Genomic DNA, 21,341 nt, shown 5'->3' on the forward strand with positions numbered 1-21,341 from the left:
GTAGTAGTTCTATTGAAATGAATTTTCTAAATCTCGCTTAGTTGGTATGGTGAAAATGGTTATATTCTTTGCGAATTCCGTATGCTTTTCGTACGTATACGTTCATTTAGTTATTAGTGTAGTATGTATTTTTGGGTCGATCCCCGACGATGGGAGCCTTTATTGAACTTATTTGTTTGCGAAACCACAATTGCATCAAATTGCAGTTTCGGAGGAGCCATGTTACTGCAGTAATCTGCAGGGTTTAGTGTAATGATTATTGTCATCAGTTGATTAGGCGCCCCGTGCTTTGTTCTCTATATATGTTGATTGGGCGCCGCTTATAGTTTATTCGTTTCTGTCGTTGGTACTGTTGTGTTAGCTATTTTAAGTTGGTACGCTGTCAGTGTTCTATGTGGTCTCTAGAGTTATTGACATGTGTTTCTATTGTTTAGGCTTGTCTTCCATAACCGCAGGCGACCACTATTTTAAAACCTAATTTCACGAGCCAGTTTCATTTGCTGTATTTGGACATTCCTTCGTTACATCAATTATTGCAATACATCATTTCTACCTTCATCTACGGATCATCATTTGTCTGGATCGGTCGTGGAATTTGAGTTCAATTCAAAAACTGGTTTCAATAACCCTCCTTACGTTAGGAGCAGTTACAGCAGGTTTGGTACGCCCAAGTGAGACTTTTGTAGATCGCGATTAGCTCTGCAGAAAAAACGGACAGAAGACGATGAAGGCCCATACTAAATGAGAAATTGTAGTCGTGAACATGAAACCCAGCACCACAGCGGCGATTATTTTTTGAGCCATCAGTGAATATTTTGATAAACCCCTGGTAGTTGTCCGATAAGTGACGATTGCACACCTGCGAAACAGCCACAGGATGACCTATTGAAGGTACAACCGCGGTTAGGGCGAGGTCAATATCAAAGGGGTGTGTTTCACACCACTGTACTGTGTTAAAGGTTTATCTCGGCTTCTACGTACCATCTCATTTGAGTAATCGTTGTCTTATGAAGGTAAATATGGCATACAAAGATATCGGCATGGTGTAAAATAATGTGAACAATGTAGTCGAGCACCGTGAATATCAAACAATAACGACCAAAATTGTTGCGTGACGCTATATTGCGGCGTGAAAATTGCATTCATGAATCGCATCGATCTGATGTCGTCTAAGTTCAGATACGCGCCTTTCGCAGATGAAACACATTAACCTAGCTTTACCGGCTCGGAGTCGAATGAATGTTCACTAATCTATACTAAAACAGTCAGAGTGGGTTTGTTGATGCAGCCATCCATTCAATCTTAGCGAGTACACCAGTCAAACCAGATTCGAAATAGTGAAGTCATGTAATATTGACCTTGATACCGTTAGCTTTCCTTCATGTGTAATGTCGTCACTAAATGCTATATTTGTCGCTATTACTACGTTGACTACGCGTTTTTGTAAAGTATCATAACTTTTACGGGTAATTACCCTGCCCGATAAATTATAATTACAATTATCAACATGCCCAAAGCGCCGAATCATATATAAAATTATTCGAACCTATCTTCATTGCCAATTGCGAGCCTTCTTGATTACCCTGGCGCTTGATGGGGTCACCATCATTGTAAACGAGGTATTGCATGCGACCTAATGTTATTTAATAGGCTCCAGGCTTTGCCTATGTCTGCAGGCCTGTGCTTCAAATCCCGGACTCATCATAAATGTACGTACGTACACTCGCACAGTACATTTACCAGTAGAAATGTACGTGGGACAATAGCATTTCATAATGATATCTAGTTATTACCATACCGGTCACTTATGAAGTATTTGTCTCCGTCAAAGCAACTAATGGTTTCCGTTCGCGCATATGACTTTCTTTGGTCAATGTCCAGCATTGGTCTAATAAGTGGTTATATTGGAATGTTATCGATTTCCAGCAAACCATTCATTAGTTATATACAATACATGCTCATTGCTCATTGCTAAACCTCAAACCGGTCACAAATCGGATACGATAGCTCACACAACCAAGGCCCATGGCAAAATAGCATATTTGGAATGGCATAAGCAGAATTTCACTTTTTTCACAGGCGGGCTATCCGAGGTTCCGCCTCGGTCTTTCACGCCACTGGGCTGTACGAGGCACCGTTGCGTTTGTCTCCGGACTCCGCGTATACCGATATCCGATAGGATCATATCGACTTTCAGACGACTCAGAATCGGCCTTCAAAAAACAGTGTATAGCGTATTTTTATAGTTTTTAAATCGCCGATTTCTCGCCAACCGAATATCGTAGCCGGATAAATCTGGTACCGGCGGACGCGTAATTCGATTACGATTCCAACGATGCCCGTAACATGGGGCTGAGACGCGTAGAAAAAAATTTGCCACCAAAACTCCGTGATGGTACGCCAATACGGGTTCGGTGTATGGTTTTTCGAGCGATCAGTGTCACAACACAGATCGAAATACCGATCGACAACCGCTGGTATTAGGGGTTCAGCAGAGGTATCCCCGTTTTCGTATCGTCGAACTGAACGCGACGATACCCGATTCGACGGCGTGGGACCTGGGGTTGACCCGGTATCAGCGTTCGAAAAGTCGGTTTTTGCGTACTAGGTGCTACCTAATTCGCAGAATCTAAAGACCGATCAGTAGCTTAGGAATAGCTTACTTTTATCACAAACAATATATCATGCCGCCTTTCTTACAGAGATAGGCGCAATTTTCAAAGTTGAATTAGGCTAATGACTTTAGTATTGTATACGTATACGCGCGATTAATTGCGCGTTATCAACTGGTAAGGTCTTATGTCCGCTGTCGCCAAGTGACTGAAAGATCCGTTTCCGCGTATTAGCAGGTTATTGTAAATGGATGTTACTTTGAAAGTTGTACTATGAATCAACAGCTCATGGCCCTCCAGTTTAATGACAAGTATATCAACATGAATCCTAGACACGAATCTTATATGAAAAGTTAGATGCTAACATGCGTGATGGAGTTACTTCCCAATCAGTGTTTTCATCGAACGATTCGTTCTGCGCATTGAATAGTATTCTACATAGCTGCTGAATTCTCTGTACAATAGCGTACAAATTTGGATGGCCACGCTGACTTCTTTTCCATGACAAAAAGTGAGTATAAAGTATAGAATGCATTTCCCTTATGTTTTAAGTGTTATATTTCGTTAACTACTTCACGCGGAAGGGTAAATACTGGACAGGACAGTCGCCATACGGAGGCTGCGTCCTGCGATCTTTCCCCCACTAATTCAATTCATGTCATGGTAGATTTTCACTGCGTTACGCGCTTTCTGACAGATAATTAAACGTCTATGTGAGTAGCAACGGGTTAAGAATCTTCCTTGAAAACGTGTTCACAGAACTCAATTAGTAAAATGTTGACTTCACGCTCAATATATATGGGAATAGGCCTTTTTTGACGCGTAACGTCAACTTTATATTGTTTCCCGATTAATTTCAAATAATTCAACTAGCTAGATACTTTCTAAATATTGATAAATCGTATATATACGCTGTGTGAGAGAGCACATAGTTACGATAACATCTTCCCTTTCGTTTTATTGATTCTTGTCAAAATCAAATGTGTGGCCTATGATAAAGCTCCATCTTGATGAAGCAACCTATCATGATGCATTTTTGTTTTGAAATTTACTGGAGTTGAGTTGTGTATAATTTTCAAACGTGTGTTCTGTGCATGGAGTTAACAATTTGGCATTAGATCGCTCCCTTGTTTTTCAGCCACTGCAAACAATCGAGACGTCAAGATAGCTGGGAAGACACTCTAATGAATTTGCCGTCAAGCAATAATGCATGACCGATAAGTAGGCCTACCTGCATAGGCTCCATTATAACCAGACGCAAATGTGAATATCACCCCCTGCCATAATGATCAACGATGATGACGTTACACTCTGATCACTTTAACATCAGACTGTCAATATCAATATATGTAATGTTCCCTTGGCTTGAACGGACGGGGACGTAATTGATAGCTGAATCTGACTGCTTCTTACCGTGTGTTAATGTAAGGAAACTAGAATATCTGTACCCATGGAAAGTGTTAGTTAGTGCAACGCATATAATGTAAGATTATCGGTTGTAAGCCTAGCCTATACTGAGCGTTGTAACCGGCGCATTGTGCGAAACCGACACTGCGAGTATTTACAGCTGATACCACAATATGTCTGATAGGTGTTTGAATGGACACTCTTCTGCCGCAGCATCGTGACGTTGTGAAATGACAAAACCAGTCAACTTTGCAGTTGGCTGCTTTCCAATCCTATATCGCCACATTTCAGCCTGATCATCATTATTTGTTTATGTTAGCTTTGCTGAGTCATTTTATCCTTGTATGTGATGACGAATAAACGAGTTAGATTTTTCAATCAACACGGCTGCATGGTATGAGCGGACGACATGAGCTACGTCAGTTGAATTTAATGTTAAAAGTACGCTTGATTGATGTCACATGTTTTCAACCCAGATATGCGTTTCTGGTGAAAATGATAGGGTGATTATAATCATTTAAGGAATTGCTACAAACTTACGAAGGTATGGAAAACTGATTGAGGTCACATGGTCCGTGGGACCTTGCACATAATTCGAAAATTACGACGAGATATATTGTTATTATGCTAATCGGTGCTGCTGTTCTCCTCTCTCTAGCAACGAAATGATTGTGGATTTGGAGAGGGATGATTACTAGGGCTGGGCAAAATCGAGTACCTGAGTGATTCGATTCTGAATCACGTAATTTGCTTCGAGTCGAGTCGAGTAATCGAGTATCACTCATTATGACGTCACAACAAAATGTACTATTGTAGCAGCCCTCGTGCGCCCCCTATTCGGGTCCGCTTTCGGTCATGCTCTGTCTATTCGGGAAGAGCATGAGCTGGTTCGCTCTCTTGGGTTGCGTCGGCCGTGCTGGGCGGTCGACGGTATTTGTGGTCGGTTACTTGGTTCTTGGATCTGTATCGTCTGTCGGGTTGCGGTGTATTATGTGTGCCGAATAAACCTCCATACTTGACAAAGGCCTCTACATTGGCGAGCACGCCAGGAGCAGTATGGAGAATTCGCCGCAGTCCATCAACTCGCAGGTCTGGCTAGTTAGTGAAGTCAGAAGATTGGAGAGAGAAATTGAAGCACAACAGTTGGTTATGCTGGAGGCCGAAATTGATTGTCTGCAACGACGATTTGAGGACATGGAAAGTACATGGATTTCTCGAATCGACGGTACGTCTGAAAACTGCGTGAAAGCTATGGAAGAGATCGTTGAACGCAAGTTTAAGGCATCTGAGGATAGAATGATTTCGGTGCTCAAGGCTATACTACAAGGTGACGATGCTGGTTCTGAAATTGTTATGGGCGTTGAAGGTTCTGGTGCTTCTATCGGTGAAGGTGTTGGAATCGGGAAAGTGTCCAGCAGTGGTGTACCGGTACTTGTCTCGTGCTCAGATACTACATCCTCCGTCGCCTTGCCAGAGACTTGCAGTGTAGCAACTGATGTCAGTTTGGGTGACGATCCTGTGCTTGAATACGAAGTGGAAGTCTCGACTGAGGATTCAGATTTCATAGTGCAGCTGCCATGTAAGCGATGTGATGAAGAACAATCAGAATGCGGCTACAGAAGCAAGCCTAATAACCGGGAGAAGATTCCGAACGACACAGGATTTATTGCAGCAATCGCGGGAAGCTTGTTGGAACTGAATTCGAATGGATACGTTTCACCTGTCTCAGATCTTCCGAATTGGCTGAAGTCGTACATCTACTATGGGGAATTTGGGAACCGCCGTGTGAATGATAGTATGGACTGACGACTGGAAATTGCATATGTTTTATTGTGATTACTGTGTCTTGATTGTTTATGCTGATATTTTGTTGCTATTTTGTGGGTTAGTGAGAGTACTTTCTATAGACCTCTCAGAATTAGAGGAGGGTGATGTAGCAGCCCTCGTGCGCCCCCTATTCGGGTCCGCTTTCGGTCATGCTCTGTCTATTCGGGAAGAGCATGAGCTGGTTCGCTCTCTTGGGTTGCGTCGGCCGTGCTGGGCGGTCGACGGTATTTGTGGTCGGTTACTTGGTTCTGGGATCTGTATAGTCTCTCGGGTTGCGGTGTATTTTGTGTGCTGAATAAACCTCCATACTGGACAAAGGCCTCTACACTATGTTGAAGTCCAAACATGTACCTTTTATGCCACCACAAAGAACGTAATGCCTGTTATCTGTTGCATTAAAGATATTTGGTATTTTCTCGACCATATCGATTTCATAGCACTGTTGTGGGATGATCGTGACTTCGGAAATGTGTTATTTCCAGTTACGTTCGTAGCTTTGTACTGTGTCTGGTATGCTGAGACACGACCTATCAAGGTTTCAACGCTTCCTCAGTGGAAAATAGTATCACAACTATAATTCTCGTCAGTAAATTAACTTTCAGTTGTGAGGACCGTATAATTTCAGTACTCGAAAAAATCGTCTTTTACTACTCGACTCGAATCATTCAAATTACTACTCGATTCAGATTCGAGTACTCGAATCATTGTGCCCAGCCCTAATGATTACACCTGCGGCCCTATTAGGTCACATTTTATATTCATTTGGTCCAGATTGACACGGCGTGAATATTCGGCGCCAGCAATTTAGGTACCGGACAAAGACATTTTTATATCTAAGTTTACGGTCAACATAAGGGCAATCCTTTTCGGCTAATGTTTTCTTGCTGACGATCTTTTTGGCTCACTTCTCTGAGACCCATGTTGGCCCAAACTTTATATGTCTTCACACATCGAGGCGTGGTAATGGCCGACGCTTAGATGCCTACGTCCATAAATGATGCGTGTTTTTAGTGGAGGAAGGGTGCCTAATAATCAAAACATTTACCTACATGAAATCGCGAACAGCGCGAGAAAAATTGAACAGTTACAAAAATTTTCAAACAAATAGCGAATAATTAATGTTCATTCACGAAATAATTTTTGTCACCATTCGAGCTCACCCTCCCCCAGACGGGGTAGGAATATCTGGGTGTGGCAGGCAGGGGGAGATAGCGTAGCAGTGATGCGTGCGGCTTTTTGATCTGTAAATCGTTGGTTCAATCCCCGGGCGGGTCAGACCTAAGATTCGAAAACTGGTATCCACGGAATCCGATGGTTAAGATAAAAATAAGTTTGTTCGCTTTCTCTCTCTTGAGCATTTGCAAGGTGAATCCTTTCTTATTGCACTGTTAGAGCAACAACCCTCCTTGGTTTATCTGGGCTACTCCTCCGATAACGACATGGATTTTCGAATGCCAGGAAAGCGAACACTGAATTGCAAGGACAAGCAACTGAAACACAGCTGAAGAGATCAAAATAGAAGCCTATCACCTTGGCGATTAGGCCGAGATGGATGCTATAACCGTGCTTGGTAGTTTTAGCATTCTCCTCTCTGTTCAATACGTCGCAATGCATCTTTTGTACCGCATTGCACATTGTCTGGCTTGAGCGGAAACAATAATTTAGGCCACATTAGAAACAAAAGTCGCGGGTCCGCGGAGGCTCGCGACGGTCCAGAAGGGGTCCGCAAAGACATAAAAGGTTGAGAATAACCGACACAAGGTATATGCCTTACGCTCGCAACTGACAGAGCATCTTAAAGCTGTCTTGACATAAGCAAATCAACGACCTATCAGCTCGATATATTGGGTGCGGGAAATACTACAGAATATTTATCATGCTATAACCAATACATATATTTGATGGAGTTGTATTAAGGTAAAGCAGGGATTCTTTTTCACAATATGTATCACGAGTGTATTACAACAAAATTTAACGATGGTACAGTGGCCTTTCGCCTTTGCTAGGAGCTAATCAGGGCCCATATATTAGGAATCGACATTAAAATCCTACGATCCGCGGTGTCTAACAAGATCGCAACTAGAACTTATGATGAGTCATCACAATGGTAGTCAGCATTTTTTATGTCGTCATTTTTTAATACAGTGTATAAAGTCTTAAAATCCCTATATATACCGGAATGGTCTAAACCAGTGGTTCCCAACCCTTTTCGACTCATCGCCCCCTTTTGAAGCTCCACACCGATCATCGCCCCCCTAAATATTGGGAACCGAAAAAGGTGAACTTTTCGGCTCGGCCTCGAAATTACACTTTTACAGCTAAATTTTCGTTGGGGCGCCTATGGACAATTAAACATATATGTATATATATCGACGTTTTCGGTCAGCACAAGGGCGTTCCTTTTCGGCCAAGGTCTTCTTGCTGCTGATCGTTCTGGCATACTTGTCGGAGTCGTATGTTAATGGCCTATAACTTCATATGTCTTGAAGCGTCGTGGCGCAGTAATGGCCGTCGTCGAAGTCTCCATTTCCATAAATGATGCGTATTGTTGAAGGGGGAAGGGTACCCCAAAATCAATATATATTACAATATTAAATCGCGCGAAAATTTTTTGAAAAAGTTGGAAGAATTTCTATAAAAATTACTCTATAATTTATGTTAATTCACAAAATAATTTTGGGCCTCTTCGAGTTCGCCCCCAAAATCGGGGGTTTGGGGTGCGCCAGTTACTGTCCTGACTCCGTGTAGCCGTTTTAACGCGCCATCGCCCCCTCCTTTGTTTTCGCCCCCTATCGCCCCCTCCGTCCGTTCTCGCCCCCCTTTCGCCCCCTTCGGTATTTTCGCCCCCCTAGACCGCCAAATCGCCCCCTGGGGGGGGGCGATAGTAGTATATACGATCGCTCGCGAACTAGCGTGGGGTTCTTATGGGCGGGGTGGTGACCTGCCTGAAAACCCGGGGTGATGACCCCACCCTTTTAGACCCCCCTTGCGGTGGTGACCTGCCATTGTTTCTTATGGGCGCGGTGATGACCCCACCCTTTCGGGTATAGGCTGCGGTGATGATATACCTTGAAAACTCGTGTTGGTGACCCCACCCTTTCGGTATAGGCTGCGGTGATGACCTGCCGTCTCCTATTCGAGGGAATCCTAACGTTTACGGTGAATACGACTTCGATATATCGTTATTCTTATGGACGCGGCGGTGACTCGTATTGAAAACTCGTGGTCGTGATTCGTACTTTCGGGTATACGTGCGGCGACATGCTAACGATGATAAATGTGTCTGTCATGTATTCTTACGGGATCTCTGGTGATTCGCCATGTGTTCTTATGGGTGCGCTCGCATGTCGCACTTTCGGGTATAGGCATCTCTCGCACATCGCCGTGAAAACTCGTGTTGGCATATCGCGCTTTTAGACCCCCCTTCCGCTCGCACATCGCCATTGGTTCTTATGGGTGCGCTCGCATGTCGCACTTTCGGGTATAGGCATCTCTCGCACATCGCATGGAAAACTCGTGGTGGCACATCGCCCTTTCGGGTATTGGCATCTCTCGCACGTCGTACTTTCGCATGTCGTGCTTTCGCGTATAGGTTGTGTTGGTGATTCGCCATGCGTTCTTATGGGTGTGGCGGTGATTCGTACTTTCGGGTATATACATCTCTCGATCGGTGTTGAATATGTATCAAGTAAATAGTCATGTGAATGAATCTTTGTTAATGTGTATATCGTGCCGCACAAACGGAAACGCGGCTTGTTGTGAGGATTAAGCAGTGCGACCTATATTTCGAATGACCTGTGTGTGGAATTGTTTCACGGCCAGCCGCGTGCTACTATCGATTATTACACTAATCCAGTCAGCACTATTACATTCAGGAGTATTCAGTATTCAGCAGCGACACGAAAAGCGATCAACAAATAACCGCGTTCACAAACTAACACTTCAAAAATGTGTGAAATAGTTTGCAAAACCCCGCGATCGCTGACAAGATAATGTCTCGGGCATAACCATTTTAGTGACTTGGTGTTAAAGACATACCGATCGCTCACAAGGTAATATTTCGGTAATTAGTTTGTCACAGAGCCGTCGCAGACGGTGATTCGAAAACCAACAATTTGACACTTTCTGGTGCTTGCTATATGTTTTGACACTTCGGAACGTGGTTGACTTTAGTTGTATGATAAGAATCATGTGAATATACAAGTAATGTGTCAATTTGTCAACTTGAAATGAAACTTACTACACAAACCAAGTTGATTCGTATCTGAATGTGTTAATTCGGTACAATTCTAATTATTTTGAGAAATCTTTTGATTCGACCGTAACCGAATATTACTGACGCCGACTTTCAGCCGCATCGAATTATTCGCACATTCCGCGCCGCTGTTTTCGCACTTATAGAATCAATACAACTATAACTCTACAAGAATCAAGAATCACAAGTATGTGTATTATACAGTTATTGTCTTTATCAACACGAAATCAAACTCTTAACAAAAACACGCAACTAATCATTTGCCAGCTCTAACATTATCAAAAAATTCCAGTATTGTTGATTGAAAATCCTCGAGTCCTTATTATCAAAAACGTTATAGTACGGTGTCGGAATCCATTCGCGGGGTGTACTAAAGCTAAATCCAGATAATCCAAAATGAAATATTTGGACTTTGACATAGTGTGAATTGAAATAGGATTGAAAAACATGACTACCAACTTCCCCACAGTCCCGTTTCGATATTATACACACATTCGATTTGAAACAAGTAATGAAACATTACAACTCTATTCACGGTCTGGCTTTCCGTTTGTCAAAGAGATATTTTTACATCTTACCATACTCAAAAGAATTATTCACAACATTACCAATTGTTAAAAATCTAGTTTTCAATTACTTGATTATATCACTGCAACTCATGAATTTGAATTAATTCATCCTGGTTGTATTAGTATGCTCGGTCTTTTTTTATTCGATTGTAAAGGTTGTTACTATTCTGAAGACAAAGTATTTACTAATCGGTGCATATACGTTTTGACTTGGACATATTATATTTTGAGTATACGAGATTTGAATGTCTGAACAATAACTGAGAAATAATTTATCACAATTAAATCCGTATATTACAGCGTAAAAGATATTTGAATGTCAGCAACTCGGTAAGGTCATAGTTACTACCACATTACCTAATTTACCCGACCAACTCGTCATGATCATTCCCGAAATCAACACAAACATGACTACTGACTTGAGTTAACCACAAAACAGCATCAAGTTTTAAATCCACTTGTAGCTTACGGATTATTTGAATGCGGGTTATGTTTTGTTGTAATTGAGTGTACGGAAATAGTATTACGTCTTGACATCTTACCATCTTACGATATTCAAAGAGTCAACCACGAAAACATTGTCAAGTAAATCCGTTACCCGACCAACTCAAACAGTATCAGTATGAAAAACAGCCAAACATACACGAGTCCATACAATCACTAAAACCTAAAATCCATAACAAGTTCGGTTGTATTCATATCCCTACACATCTTTTTTTTATTCAACTTGAAAAGTCGTTACTATTCTGTAAGATAGAGGAATTACTACGCGGTATATTCTGCAAGACAAACTAATTACTACTCGGTATATTTTGTAAGACAAAAGTAATTACTACTCGATGTTTTGAGTATACGAGATTTCAAAGTCCGAGCAACGTAGTTGAGAATTCATTTCTTACAATCGAACGCAGGTGTTATATTGAATATTATCATGATGTAATCATAAGGATTGATACTTTAGTTTGACATACGAGATTTTGTAATAGTCGATCATGACTTGATTATTGAATCATGACGTAATTACACCGGTGTTGGTTATTGTGATATCAACAAACTTTTCAGGGATATTTTTAATTAACGCATCGATTTGTGAAACGAGGACTTGCATATGCGAAATGTTTTTGATCGGGAAATTAATCCAGGATCGTTCGAATCGTGTGATGAATATTTAATCCTTTCACACCCACCATTGTACGTGCTCAATGTAAAAAAAAAACAAAAACAATGTGAAGTCTATAGATCTACACTTCAAGGTTTTGATCAGCACAGAAGCAATTGTAATATCTTTACCGATGCGTCCTATTCCACAGACTTGGTTAATACAAACTCATATCAATAATAAAATCACAGTATGTGCTACACTGAAATCTACAGAAAATGTCTTTGTATTGCTGCTCATAGTAGTGATATCGATTTGAACCTCCAGAATAATTGTCATCATCTAACCAAACTACTGAAATTCGTTGTCAATTTGTCTGATGTTCACTGAATGCATACTAGAACTATTTGCGCAACGCACACGATCAGAGAAATCGGAAATTTCTCCCCATTGTCATTCGTCAAAGTATATGTTGTCACAATACTCATCCCGTAAAAGATCTTACTTGTATGTGATTGAATCGCCGGTAATTAACTCGCTAAATCAAACCATAAGGAAATTTCACTCAGTCATCGGATTATGATATTAAACAGCGTCGCTTAATCGGCGTAGAGCGTTTTTCTAAATGCAAATCATACCTGACCAACAGAAAACAATTTTCACTCACCTTGTAATGAAACCAAGCGGTGGGCCTTCGTTCAATATTTTGTTTGTGTCAAATACTTTGCAATAAACACACACACTGGAGTGGTTGAGCTTTACATCATCAAGCTGTCATCTGTAAATCGAGATCACATCCGACTTGTAACTGTATCGTTTACCTAACCGAGTTGTATGCGCAGTTTCATATTTTTATCATTTAGTGATTGCTGAACATACCAAACGATACACATTCACTTCCGAAATACTGCGTTGATCTCAATTCCCTTTATCGTGATAACCGAAGTACATTTGTTTCGAATTCGTAACAAACGACTTTTCTATGACACGATAAATTTTGACAAGTTATGCTTAGAAGATTGGTTGCATATCGCGAAAAATAACATACTGCTCATATTGATACTATTAATCGGTATTTTCACGCGAGTCGATTTTCAAATGAGTAAAATTTATTACATGAGTTTCTCCGCTTAATGTAAATGAAAACTCAGTCGTCTTTTAACATCACAAAGACATTGATAAAAAGTAAGCAATCAAACACAACACTTTGTACGACACTAATTATTGTTCCACACATCTCATTTCATACTAAGTGTATACGAAAGATATTCATGTTACACGAAAATATTTGCTCATGCTACAAACCTGTACAATGATTGGTGGTGTAAGGCCAGCACAATTGTGGTATCCACAGGAGTTTAGTTAACACAATTTACGACACCGAGGTCGCCCCATCTTTCGTAAGACAACAAACCAAGGCTTCAGGATATGTCCATGTCATAACAATAAATCAGCTACTCCAACAACAGAGTACATATGTTTTCTAGCACGGTGCTTACATCTTACACACAAATCAACCCACTTTGCTAACGAAAAGTGCTGAGTCATCACAACAATACAACTAAAACATACTATCATACAAAATGGCCGTTATAGTTTGCACACCAACGATACATCGTACAAGTAGCAAGTCTCGAGAATCCAGTTATTCAAAAAACGTGAAAGTGTTTCTACACCAAGTCGGTATGTTGACGAAAGCATATATTGTAATATCATGATCGATTTACATTCGTTGGTCACAAAATGTCACTACTCTAAATAATTATTTTTCACTCAAAACCTACTTGTCACCATTCGTTTCATCAAGCACGAGTTCAAGAAACCTGCTACGACATGAATTGTTATTTTTATGTTGTGTAAATAGGTAATAATTAATTTTAGTAACACTATATCAACATCATCGAGTTGCGCGAATAGATTTACATGTGGTCTTGTGGTTTTAATCGAAGTATACAGCACGGTCTAATGTAGAGTCATCTCTACTGTAGAGCAACTCGGTAATCGAAATGCATTAAAATTTAAACAACGATCTTGTTTCGTCGCACCAAAAATATGTTTACTATCGCGATACTCTGCACAGGTCGTGTAAATCCTTTTCACACTCGCAATAGTATACCAACAGCTACCGGTGACAACGTTTAACAATACCAACGACACTAAAAAAAAAACGATACCTACCCAAATAAAATTACCATTTTCACCTGGAGGTCGGTCGTTACCCGAGTAGAAATACCATTGTCCTTTGGAGATTTATCGTTTACCCAGTGTAACAAACCCCTTATCCTTTGGAAATCTATTTTTCTCTGGGTAACAAACCTTTTTCACTTGGAAATATATTTTTTCTCTGGGTAACAAACCTTTTTCACTTGGAAATATATTTTTTCCCCGGGTAACAAACCTTTTTCCCTGAGCAACAAACCATTTTCACTTGGTGGTCCATCGTTTACCCGAGTAAAAATATCATTTTCTTTTGGAGATCCGGCGTTTACCCAGTGTAACAATACATTTTCACTTGGAAAAATACTTTTACCTAGAGTAACTAATCATTTTCTCCTGGGTAACAAACCCTTTTCGTCTGGAAACTATCATTTACCTGAGTACCAATACAGTTTTCACTTGGAAATCTACCTTCTCCCTGGGTAACAATATCATTTTCGTTTTGAAAACTGACAACCACACCGGACAATTTGATATTTTTGTATATTGTTACAACGGGCAGCGACAAAATATACACCAACAACGACTCCGATACATTTGTCTAATCAAATATTCACTTGCTCTGATGCATCCCATCAAAATCATTGGTTACTCACATACAATAACAATGAGCTGTTGTACATCGACATGTATGTTTTCGGAATTGGCGAATAAAGGGGTTTCCGATATGTCCGTGATGTCCGGGTTCGTGCTTTGGATTTTCCAGAGTCAAAATGCCTGAATAAAACACCTCCTCGACTTTGGTAGCTGGTTGATACACGGATAATGGTATTCGGAAAACGGATGAATTTATGTTCCCCATCGCGCCAACAACTCCGGGTTACTTGTGAGTTTCCTCAGGTCTGTTTACTATATTGTGTCTTTACTGATCAATACATGTCGCTCCAGTCAGCTGAAACCGGATCACTAATATGAGAAAGTGTGTGGGGGCCTGATCCGGATATTCACTCATGAACCAACGACCGATATTCAAGTAAACATGTTACAGACAGTGTTTTGTCTCCATGAAAAGTACCAACCATCACATACAAGTAACGTCACGATTGTTCACAAGTATTCGCGTAAACGAGGTGTACAAACAATGTGTCGGTGTACAAACATCATGGAAAACAAATTCATGTTCTCAAGTCTCATCACGCGACGACTCTGTACATTCAATGCGGGCATAGATGACTTGGAGACAGGCAAGCAGCCATATTTGGACGTAACATGGTCTTAGTGTGAACCGACCTCCACCCAACTTGTGAAAAATCAATCTCACACGAGTACAGCCCTTTCACGGATTCACACCTTGATTTTGCAAGATTGTTCGGATTCTCAGGTAGACTTGTATCGTGATCCAGACTTCGACATAATCTGGTTGCGTAACTCGCTCAATCCCTCCGCGTATTGTTCGTCCTAACCTGCGAACTTTTTTGCTGAGGCCGCAGTGTTTCACATGGTATAATGTATTTGGTGATCACCATCGTTATCAATCTTTCACGCGCTGAATATGTCAGATGTCGCTACTCCCACATAACGACTACAGATAAACATCGTGAGCAGTGACTCCGGATTGGAATCGTAAACAGGGACTCTGTGTGTGTGTGTGAATCTCGAGTTCGATTACGATTAGATAATGTAATCCAAGGTGTGTCTCTGCGAGTTGAAGGCTTATTTCGTGTTGATCACACCGCAAGAGGGAGCTATCTCGTAATTCTATAGGTCGTTATAAAACGAGGTTGGAAACTTTCGGTCTAGTTGATCCAGCTACGTATTGAAACGGTGCACCCACACAGACCATTGAGAAAACGTTGTCGTAACCTAACCATACCCACGAGTAAATATGGGACTACGCGTAACTGTCCATAGATTCCTCTGGCCCCACACCGTGGTTTTACGACACAGGCAAGATGCGGTAGTGGAAATATTAAAAATGAAAAACGATACCTTGGTGACATTTGATTTGGATTTTACACCTGATGAACCATACACTCGATTGATACATTGGGAGGACAACTCTATCGTCAAGGTTGAGGGAAAAGAAATGTACAGATTTGTTGGTGTTGTGGATATTCAGCGAAAATCAGGGTATATGATTGTGTATGGTTCGCATATTTGACTGAGAATATATCAACAGGCATAATGCGCTGTCAATTGTGTCATGTCGTGTGTCATCTATGCCCACATTGAATGTACAGAGTCGTCGCGTGATGAGACTTGAGAACATGAATTTGTTTTCCATGATGTTTGTACACCGACACATTGTTTGTACACCTCGTTTACGCGAATACTTGTGAACAATCGTGACGTTACTTGTATGTGATGGTTGGTACTTTTCATGGAGACAAAACACTGTCTGTAACATGTTTACTTGAATATCGGTCGTTGGTTCATGAGTGAATATCCGGATCAGGCCCCCACACACTTTCTCATATTAGTGATCCGGTTTCAGCTGACTGGAGCGACATGTATTGATCAGTAAAGACACAATATAGTAAACAGACCTGAGGAAACTCACAAGTAACCCGGAGTTGTTGGCGCGATGGGGAACATAAATTCATCCGTTTTCCGAATACCATTATCCGTGTATCAACCAGCTACCAAAGTCGAGGAGGTGTTTTATTCAGGCATTTTGACTCTGGAAAATCCAAAGCACGAACCCGGACATCACGGACATATCGGAAACCCCTTTATTCGCCAATTCCGAAAACATACATGTCGATGTACAACAGCTCATTGTTATTGTATGTGAGTAACCAATGATTTTGATGGGATGCATCAGAGCAAGTGAATATTTGATTAGACAAATGTATCGGAGTCGTTGTTGGTGTATATTTTGTCGCTGCCCGTTGTAACAATATACAAAAATATCAAATTGTCCGGTGTGGTTGTCAGTTTTCAAAACGAAAATGATATTGTTACCCAGGGAGAAGGTAGATTTCCAAGTGAAAACTGTATTGGTACTCAGGTAAATGATAGTTTCCAGACGAAAAGGGTTTGTTACCCAGGAGAAAATGATTAGTTACTCTAGGTAAAAGTATTTTTCCAAGTGAAAATGTATTGTTACACTGGGTAAACGCCGGATCTCCAAAAGAAAATGATATTTTTACTCGGGTAAACGATGGACCACCAAGTGAAAATGGTTTGTTGCTCAGGGAAAAAGGTTTGTTACCCGGGGAAAAAATATATTTCCAAGTGAAAAAGGTTTGTTACCCAGAGAAAAAATATATTTCCAAGTGAAAAAGGTTTGTTACCCAGAGAAAAATAGATTTCCAAAGGATAAGGGGTTTGTTACACTGGGTAAACGATAAATCTCCAAAGGACAATGGTATTTCTACTCGGGTAACGACCGACCTCCAGGTGAAAATGGTAATTTTATTTGGGTAGGTATCGTTTTTTTTTTTAGTGTCGTTGGTATTGTTAAACGTTGTCACCGGTAGCTGTTGGTATACTATTACGAGTGTGAAAAGGATTTACACGACCTGTGCAGAGTATCGCGATAGTAAACATATTTTTGGTGCGACGAAACAAGATCGTTGTTTAAATTTTAATGCATTTCGATTACCGAGTTGCTCTACAGTAGAGATGACTCTACATTAGACCGTGCTGTATACTTCGATTAAAACCACAAGACCACATGTAAATCTATTCGCGCAACTCGATGATGTTGATATAGTGTTACTAAAATTAATTATTACCTATTTACACAACATAAAAATAACAATTCATGTCGTAGCAGGTTTCTTGAACTCGTGCTTGATGAAACGAATGGTGACAAGTAGGTTTTGAGTGAAAAATAATTATTTAGAGTAGTGACATTTTGTGACCAACGAATGTAAATCGATCATGATATTACAATATATGCTTTCGTCAACATACCGACTTGGTGTAGAAACACTTTCACGTTTTTTGAATAACTGGATTCTCGAGACTTGCTACTTGTACGATGTATCGTTGGTGTGCAAACTATAACGGCCATTTTGTATGATAGTATGTTTTAGTTGTATTGTTGTGATGACTCAGCACTTTTCGTTAGCAAAGTGGGTTGATTTGTGTGTAAGATGTAAGCGGCGTGCTAGAAAACATATGTACTCTGTTGTTGGAGTAGCTGATTTATTGTTATGACATGGACATATCCTGAAGCCTTGGTTTGTTGTCTTACGAAAGATGGGGCGACCTCGGTGTCGTAAATTGTGTTAACTAAACTCCTGTGGATACCACAATTGTGCTGGCCTTACACCACCAATCATTGTACAGGTTTGTAGCATGAGCAAATATTTTCGTGTAACATGAATATCTTTCGTATACACTTAGTATGAAATGAGATGTGTGGAACAATAATTAGTGTCGTACAAAGTGTTGTGTTTGATTGCTTACTTTTTATCAATGTCTTTGTGATGTTAAAAGACGACTGAGTTTTCATTTACATTAAGCGGAGAAACTCATGTAATAAATTTTACTCATTTGAAAATCGACTCGCGTGAAAATACCGATTAATAGTATCAATATGAGCAGTATGTTATTTTTCGCGATATGCAACCAATCTTCTAAGCATAACTTGTCAAAATTTATCGTGTCATAGAAAAGTCGTTTGTTACGAATTCGAAACAAATGTACTTCGGTTATCACGATAAAGGGAATTGAGATCAACGCAGTATTTCGGAAGTGAATGTGTATCGTTTGGTATGTTCAGCAATCACTAAATGATAAAAATATGAAACTGCGCATACAACTCGGTTAGGTAAACGATACAGTTACAAGTCGGATGTGATCTCGATTTACAGATGACAGCTTGATGATGTAAAGCTCAACCACTCCAGTGTGTGTGTTTATTGCAAAGTATTTGACACAAACAAAATATTGAACGAAGGCCCACCGCTTGGTTTCATTACAAGGTGAGTGAAAATTGTTTTCTGTTGGTCAGGTATGATTTGCATTTAGAAAAACGCTCTACGCCGATTAAGCGACGCTGTTTAATATCATAATCCGATGACTGAGTGAAATTTCCTTATGGTTTGATTTAGCGAGTTAATTACCGGCGATTCAATCACATACAAGTAAGATCTTTTACGGGATGAGTATTGTGACAACATATACTTTGACGAATGACAATGGGGAGAAATTTCCGATTTCTCTGATCGTGTGCGTTGCGCAAATAGTTCTAGTATGCATTCAGTGAACATCAGACAAATTGACAACGAATTTCAGTAGTTTGGTTAGATGATGACAATTATTCTGGAGGTTCAAATCGATATCACTACTATGAGCAGCAATACAAAGACATTTTCTGTAGATTTCAGTGTAGCACATACTGTGATTTTATTATTGATATGAGTTTGTATTAACCAAGTCTGTGGAATAGGACGCATCGGTAAAGATATTACAATTGCTTCTGTGCTGATCAAAACCTTGAAGTGTAGATCTATAGACTTCACATTGTTTTTGTTTTTTTTACATTGAGCACGTACAATGGTGGGTGTGAAAGGATTAAATATTCATCACACGATTCGAACGATCCTGGATTAATTTCCCGATCAAAAACATTTCGCATATGCAAGTCCTCGTTTCACAAATCGATGCGTTAATTAAAAATATCCCTGAAAAGTTTGTTGATATCACAATAACCAACACCGGTGTAATTACGTCATGATTCAATAATCAAGTCATGATCGACTATTACAAAATCTCGTATGTCAAACTAAAGTATCAATCCTTATGATTACATCATGATAATATTCAATATAACACCTGCGTTCGATTGTAAGAAATGAATTCTCAACTACGTTGCTCGGACTTTGAAATCTCGTATACTCAAAACATCGAGTAGTAAGTACTTTTGTCTTACAAAATATACCGAGTAGTAATTAGTTTGTCTTGCAGAATATACCGCGTAGTAATTCCTCTATCTTACAGAATAGTAACGACTTTTCAAGTTGAATAAAAAAAAGATGTGTAGGGATATGAATACAACCGAACTTGTTATGGATTTTAGGTTTTAGTGATTGTATGGACTCGGGTATGTTTGGCTGTTTTTCATACTGATACTGTTTGAGTTGGTCGGGTAACGGATTTACTTGACAATGTTTTCGTGGTTGACTCTTTGAATATCGTAAGATGGTAAGATGTCAAGACGTAATACTATTTCCGTACACTCAATTACAACAAAACATAACCCGCATTCAAATAATCCGTAAGCTACAAGTGGATTTAAAACTTGATGCTGTTTTGTGGTTAACTCAAGTCAGTAGTCATGTTTGTGTTGATTTCGGGAATGATCATGACGAGTTGGTCGGGTAAATTAGGTAATGTGGTAGTAACTATGACCTTACCGAGTTGCTGACATTCAAATATCTTTTACGCTGTAATATACGGATTTAATTGTGATAAATTATTTCTCAGTTATTGTTCAGACATTCAAATCTCGTATACTCAAAATATAATATGTCCAAGTCAAAACGTATATGCACCGATTAGTAAATACTTTGTCTTCAGAATAGTAACAACCTTTACAATCGAATAAAAAAAGACCGAGCATACTAATACAACCAGGATGAATTAATTCAAATTCATGAGTTGCAGTGATATAATCAAGTAATTGAAAACTAGATTTTTAACAATTGGTAATGTTGTGAATAATTCTTTTGAGTATGGTAAGATGTAAAAATATCTCTTTGACAAACGGAAAGCCAGACCGTGAATAGAGTTGTAATGTTTCATTACTTGTTTCAAATCAAATGTGTGTATAATATCGAAACGGGACTGTGGGGAAGTTGGTAGTCATGTTTTTCAATCCTATTTCAATTCACACTATGTCAAAGTCCAAATATTTCATTTTGGATTATCTGGATTTAGCTTTAGTACACCCCGCGAATGGATTCCGACACCGTACTATAACGTTTTTGATAATAAGGACTCGAGGATTTTCAATCAACAATACTGGAATTTTTTGATAATGTTAGAGCTGGCAAATGATTAGTTGCGTGTTTTTGTTAAGAGTTTGATTTCGTGTTGATAAAGACAATAACTGTATAATACACATACTTGTGATTCTTGATTCTTGTAGAGTTATAGTTGTATTGATTCTATAAGTGCGAAAACAGCGGCGCGGAATGTGCGAATAATTCGATGCGGCTGAAAGTCGGCGTCAGTAATATTCGGTTACGGTCGAATCAAAAGATTTCTCAAAATAATTAGAATTGTACCGAATTAACACATTCAGATACGAATCAACTTGGTTTGTGTAGTAAGTTTCATTTCAAGTTGACAAATTGACACATTACTTGTATATTCACATGATTCTTATCATACAACTAAAGTCAACCACGTTCCGAAGTGTCAAAACATATAGCAAGCACCAGAAAGTGTCAAATTGT

The 21,341-nt window shown here is 39.8% G+C and overlaps 2 protein-coding genes across 43 annotated transcripts in view; both read left to right on the forward strand.

The window, feature by feature from the left end:
• LOC145437410 (uncharacterized) overlaps nt 1-21,341 on the forward strand; it is a 183,328-nt gene that overhangs the window by 121,404 nt on the left and 40,583 nt on the right. The window lies entirely within an intron of this gene.
• LOC145437405 (uncharacterized) lies at nt 4,820-6,163 on the forward strand. The gene is made up of 2 exons (XM_080314617.1): nt 4,820-5,598; nt 5,692-6,163. The coding sequence occupies exons 1-2, from the start codon at nt 5,076-5,078 to the stop codon at nt 5,823-5,825; spliced, it is 657 nt and encodes a 218-aa protein (XP_080170743.1). The 5' UTR covers nt 4,820-5,075; the 3' UTR covers nt 5,826-6,163.

The sequence above is a fragment of the Botryllus schlosseri genome, chromosome 4, assembly GCF_051294905.1.
Source record: "Botryllus schlosseri isolate E-star chromosome 4, Bs_hap1, whole genome shotgun sequence".
Lineage (NCBI taxonomy): Eukaryota > Metazoa > Chordata > Ascidiacea > Stolidobranchia > Styelidae > Botryllus > Botryllus schlosseri.

Bases quoted from the DNA above. Each gene is read 5' to 3' on its own strand.
- LOC145437405 (XM_080314617.1), top strand. From the start codon at position 5,076: ATGGAGAATTCGCCGCAGTCCATCAACTCGCAGGTCTGGCTAGTTAGT. The intron at 5,599-5,691 runs GTAAGCGATGTG...GATTTATTGCAG, and splicing joins TTTCATAGTGCAGCTGCCAT to CAATCGCGGGAAGCTTGTTG.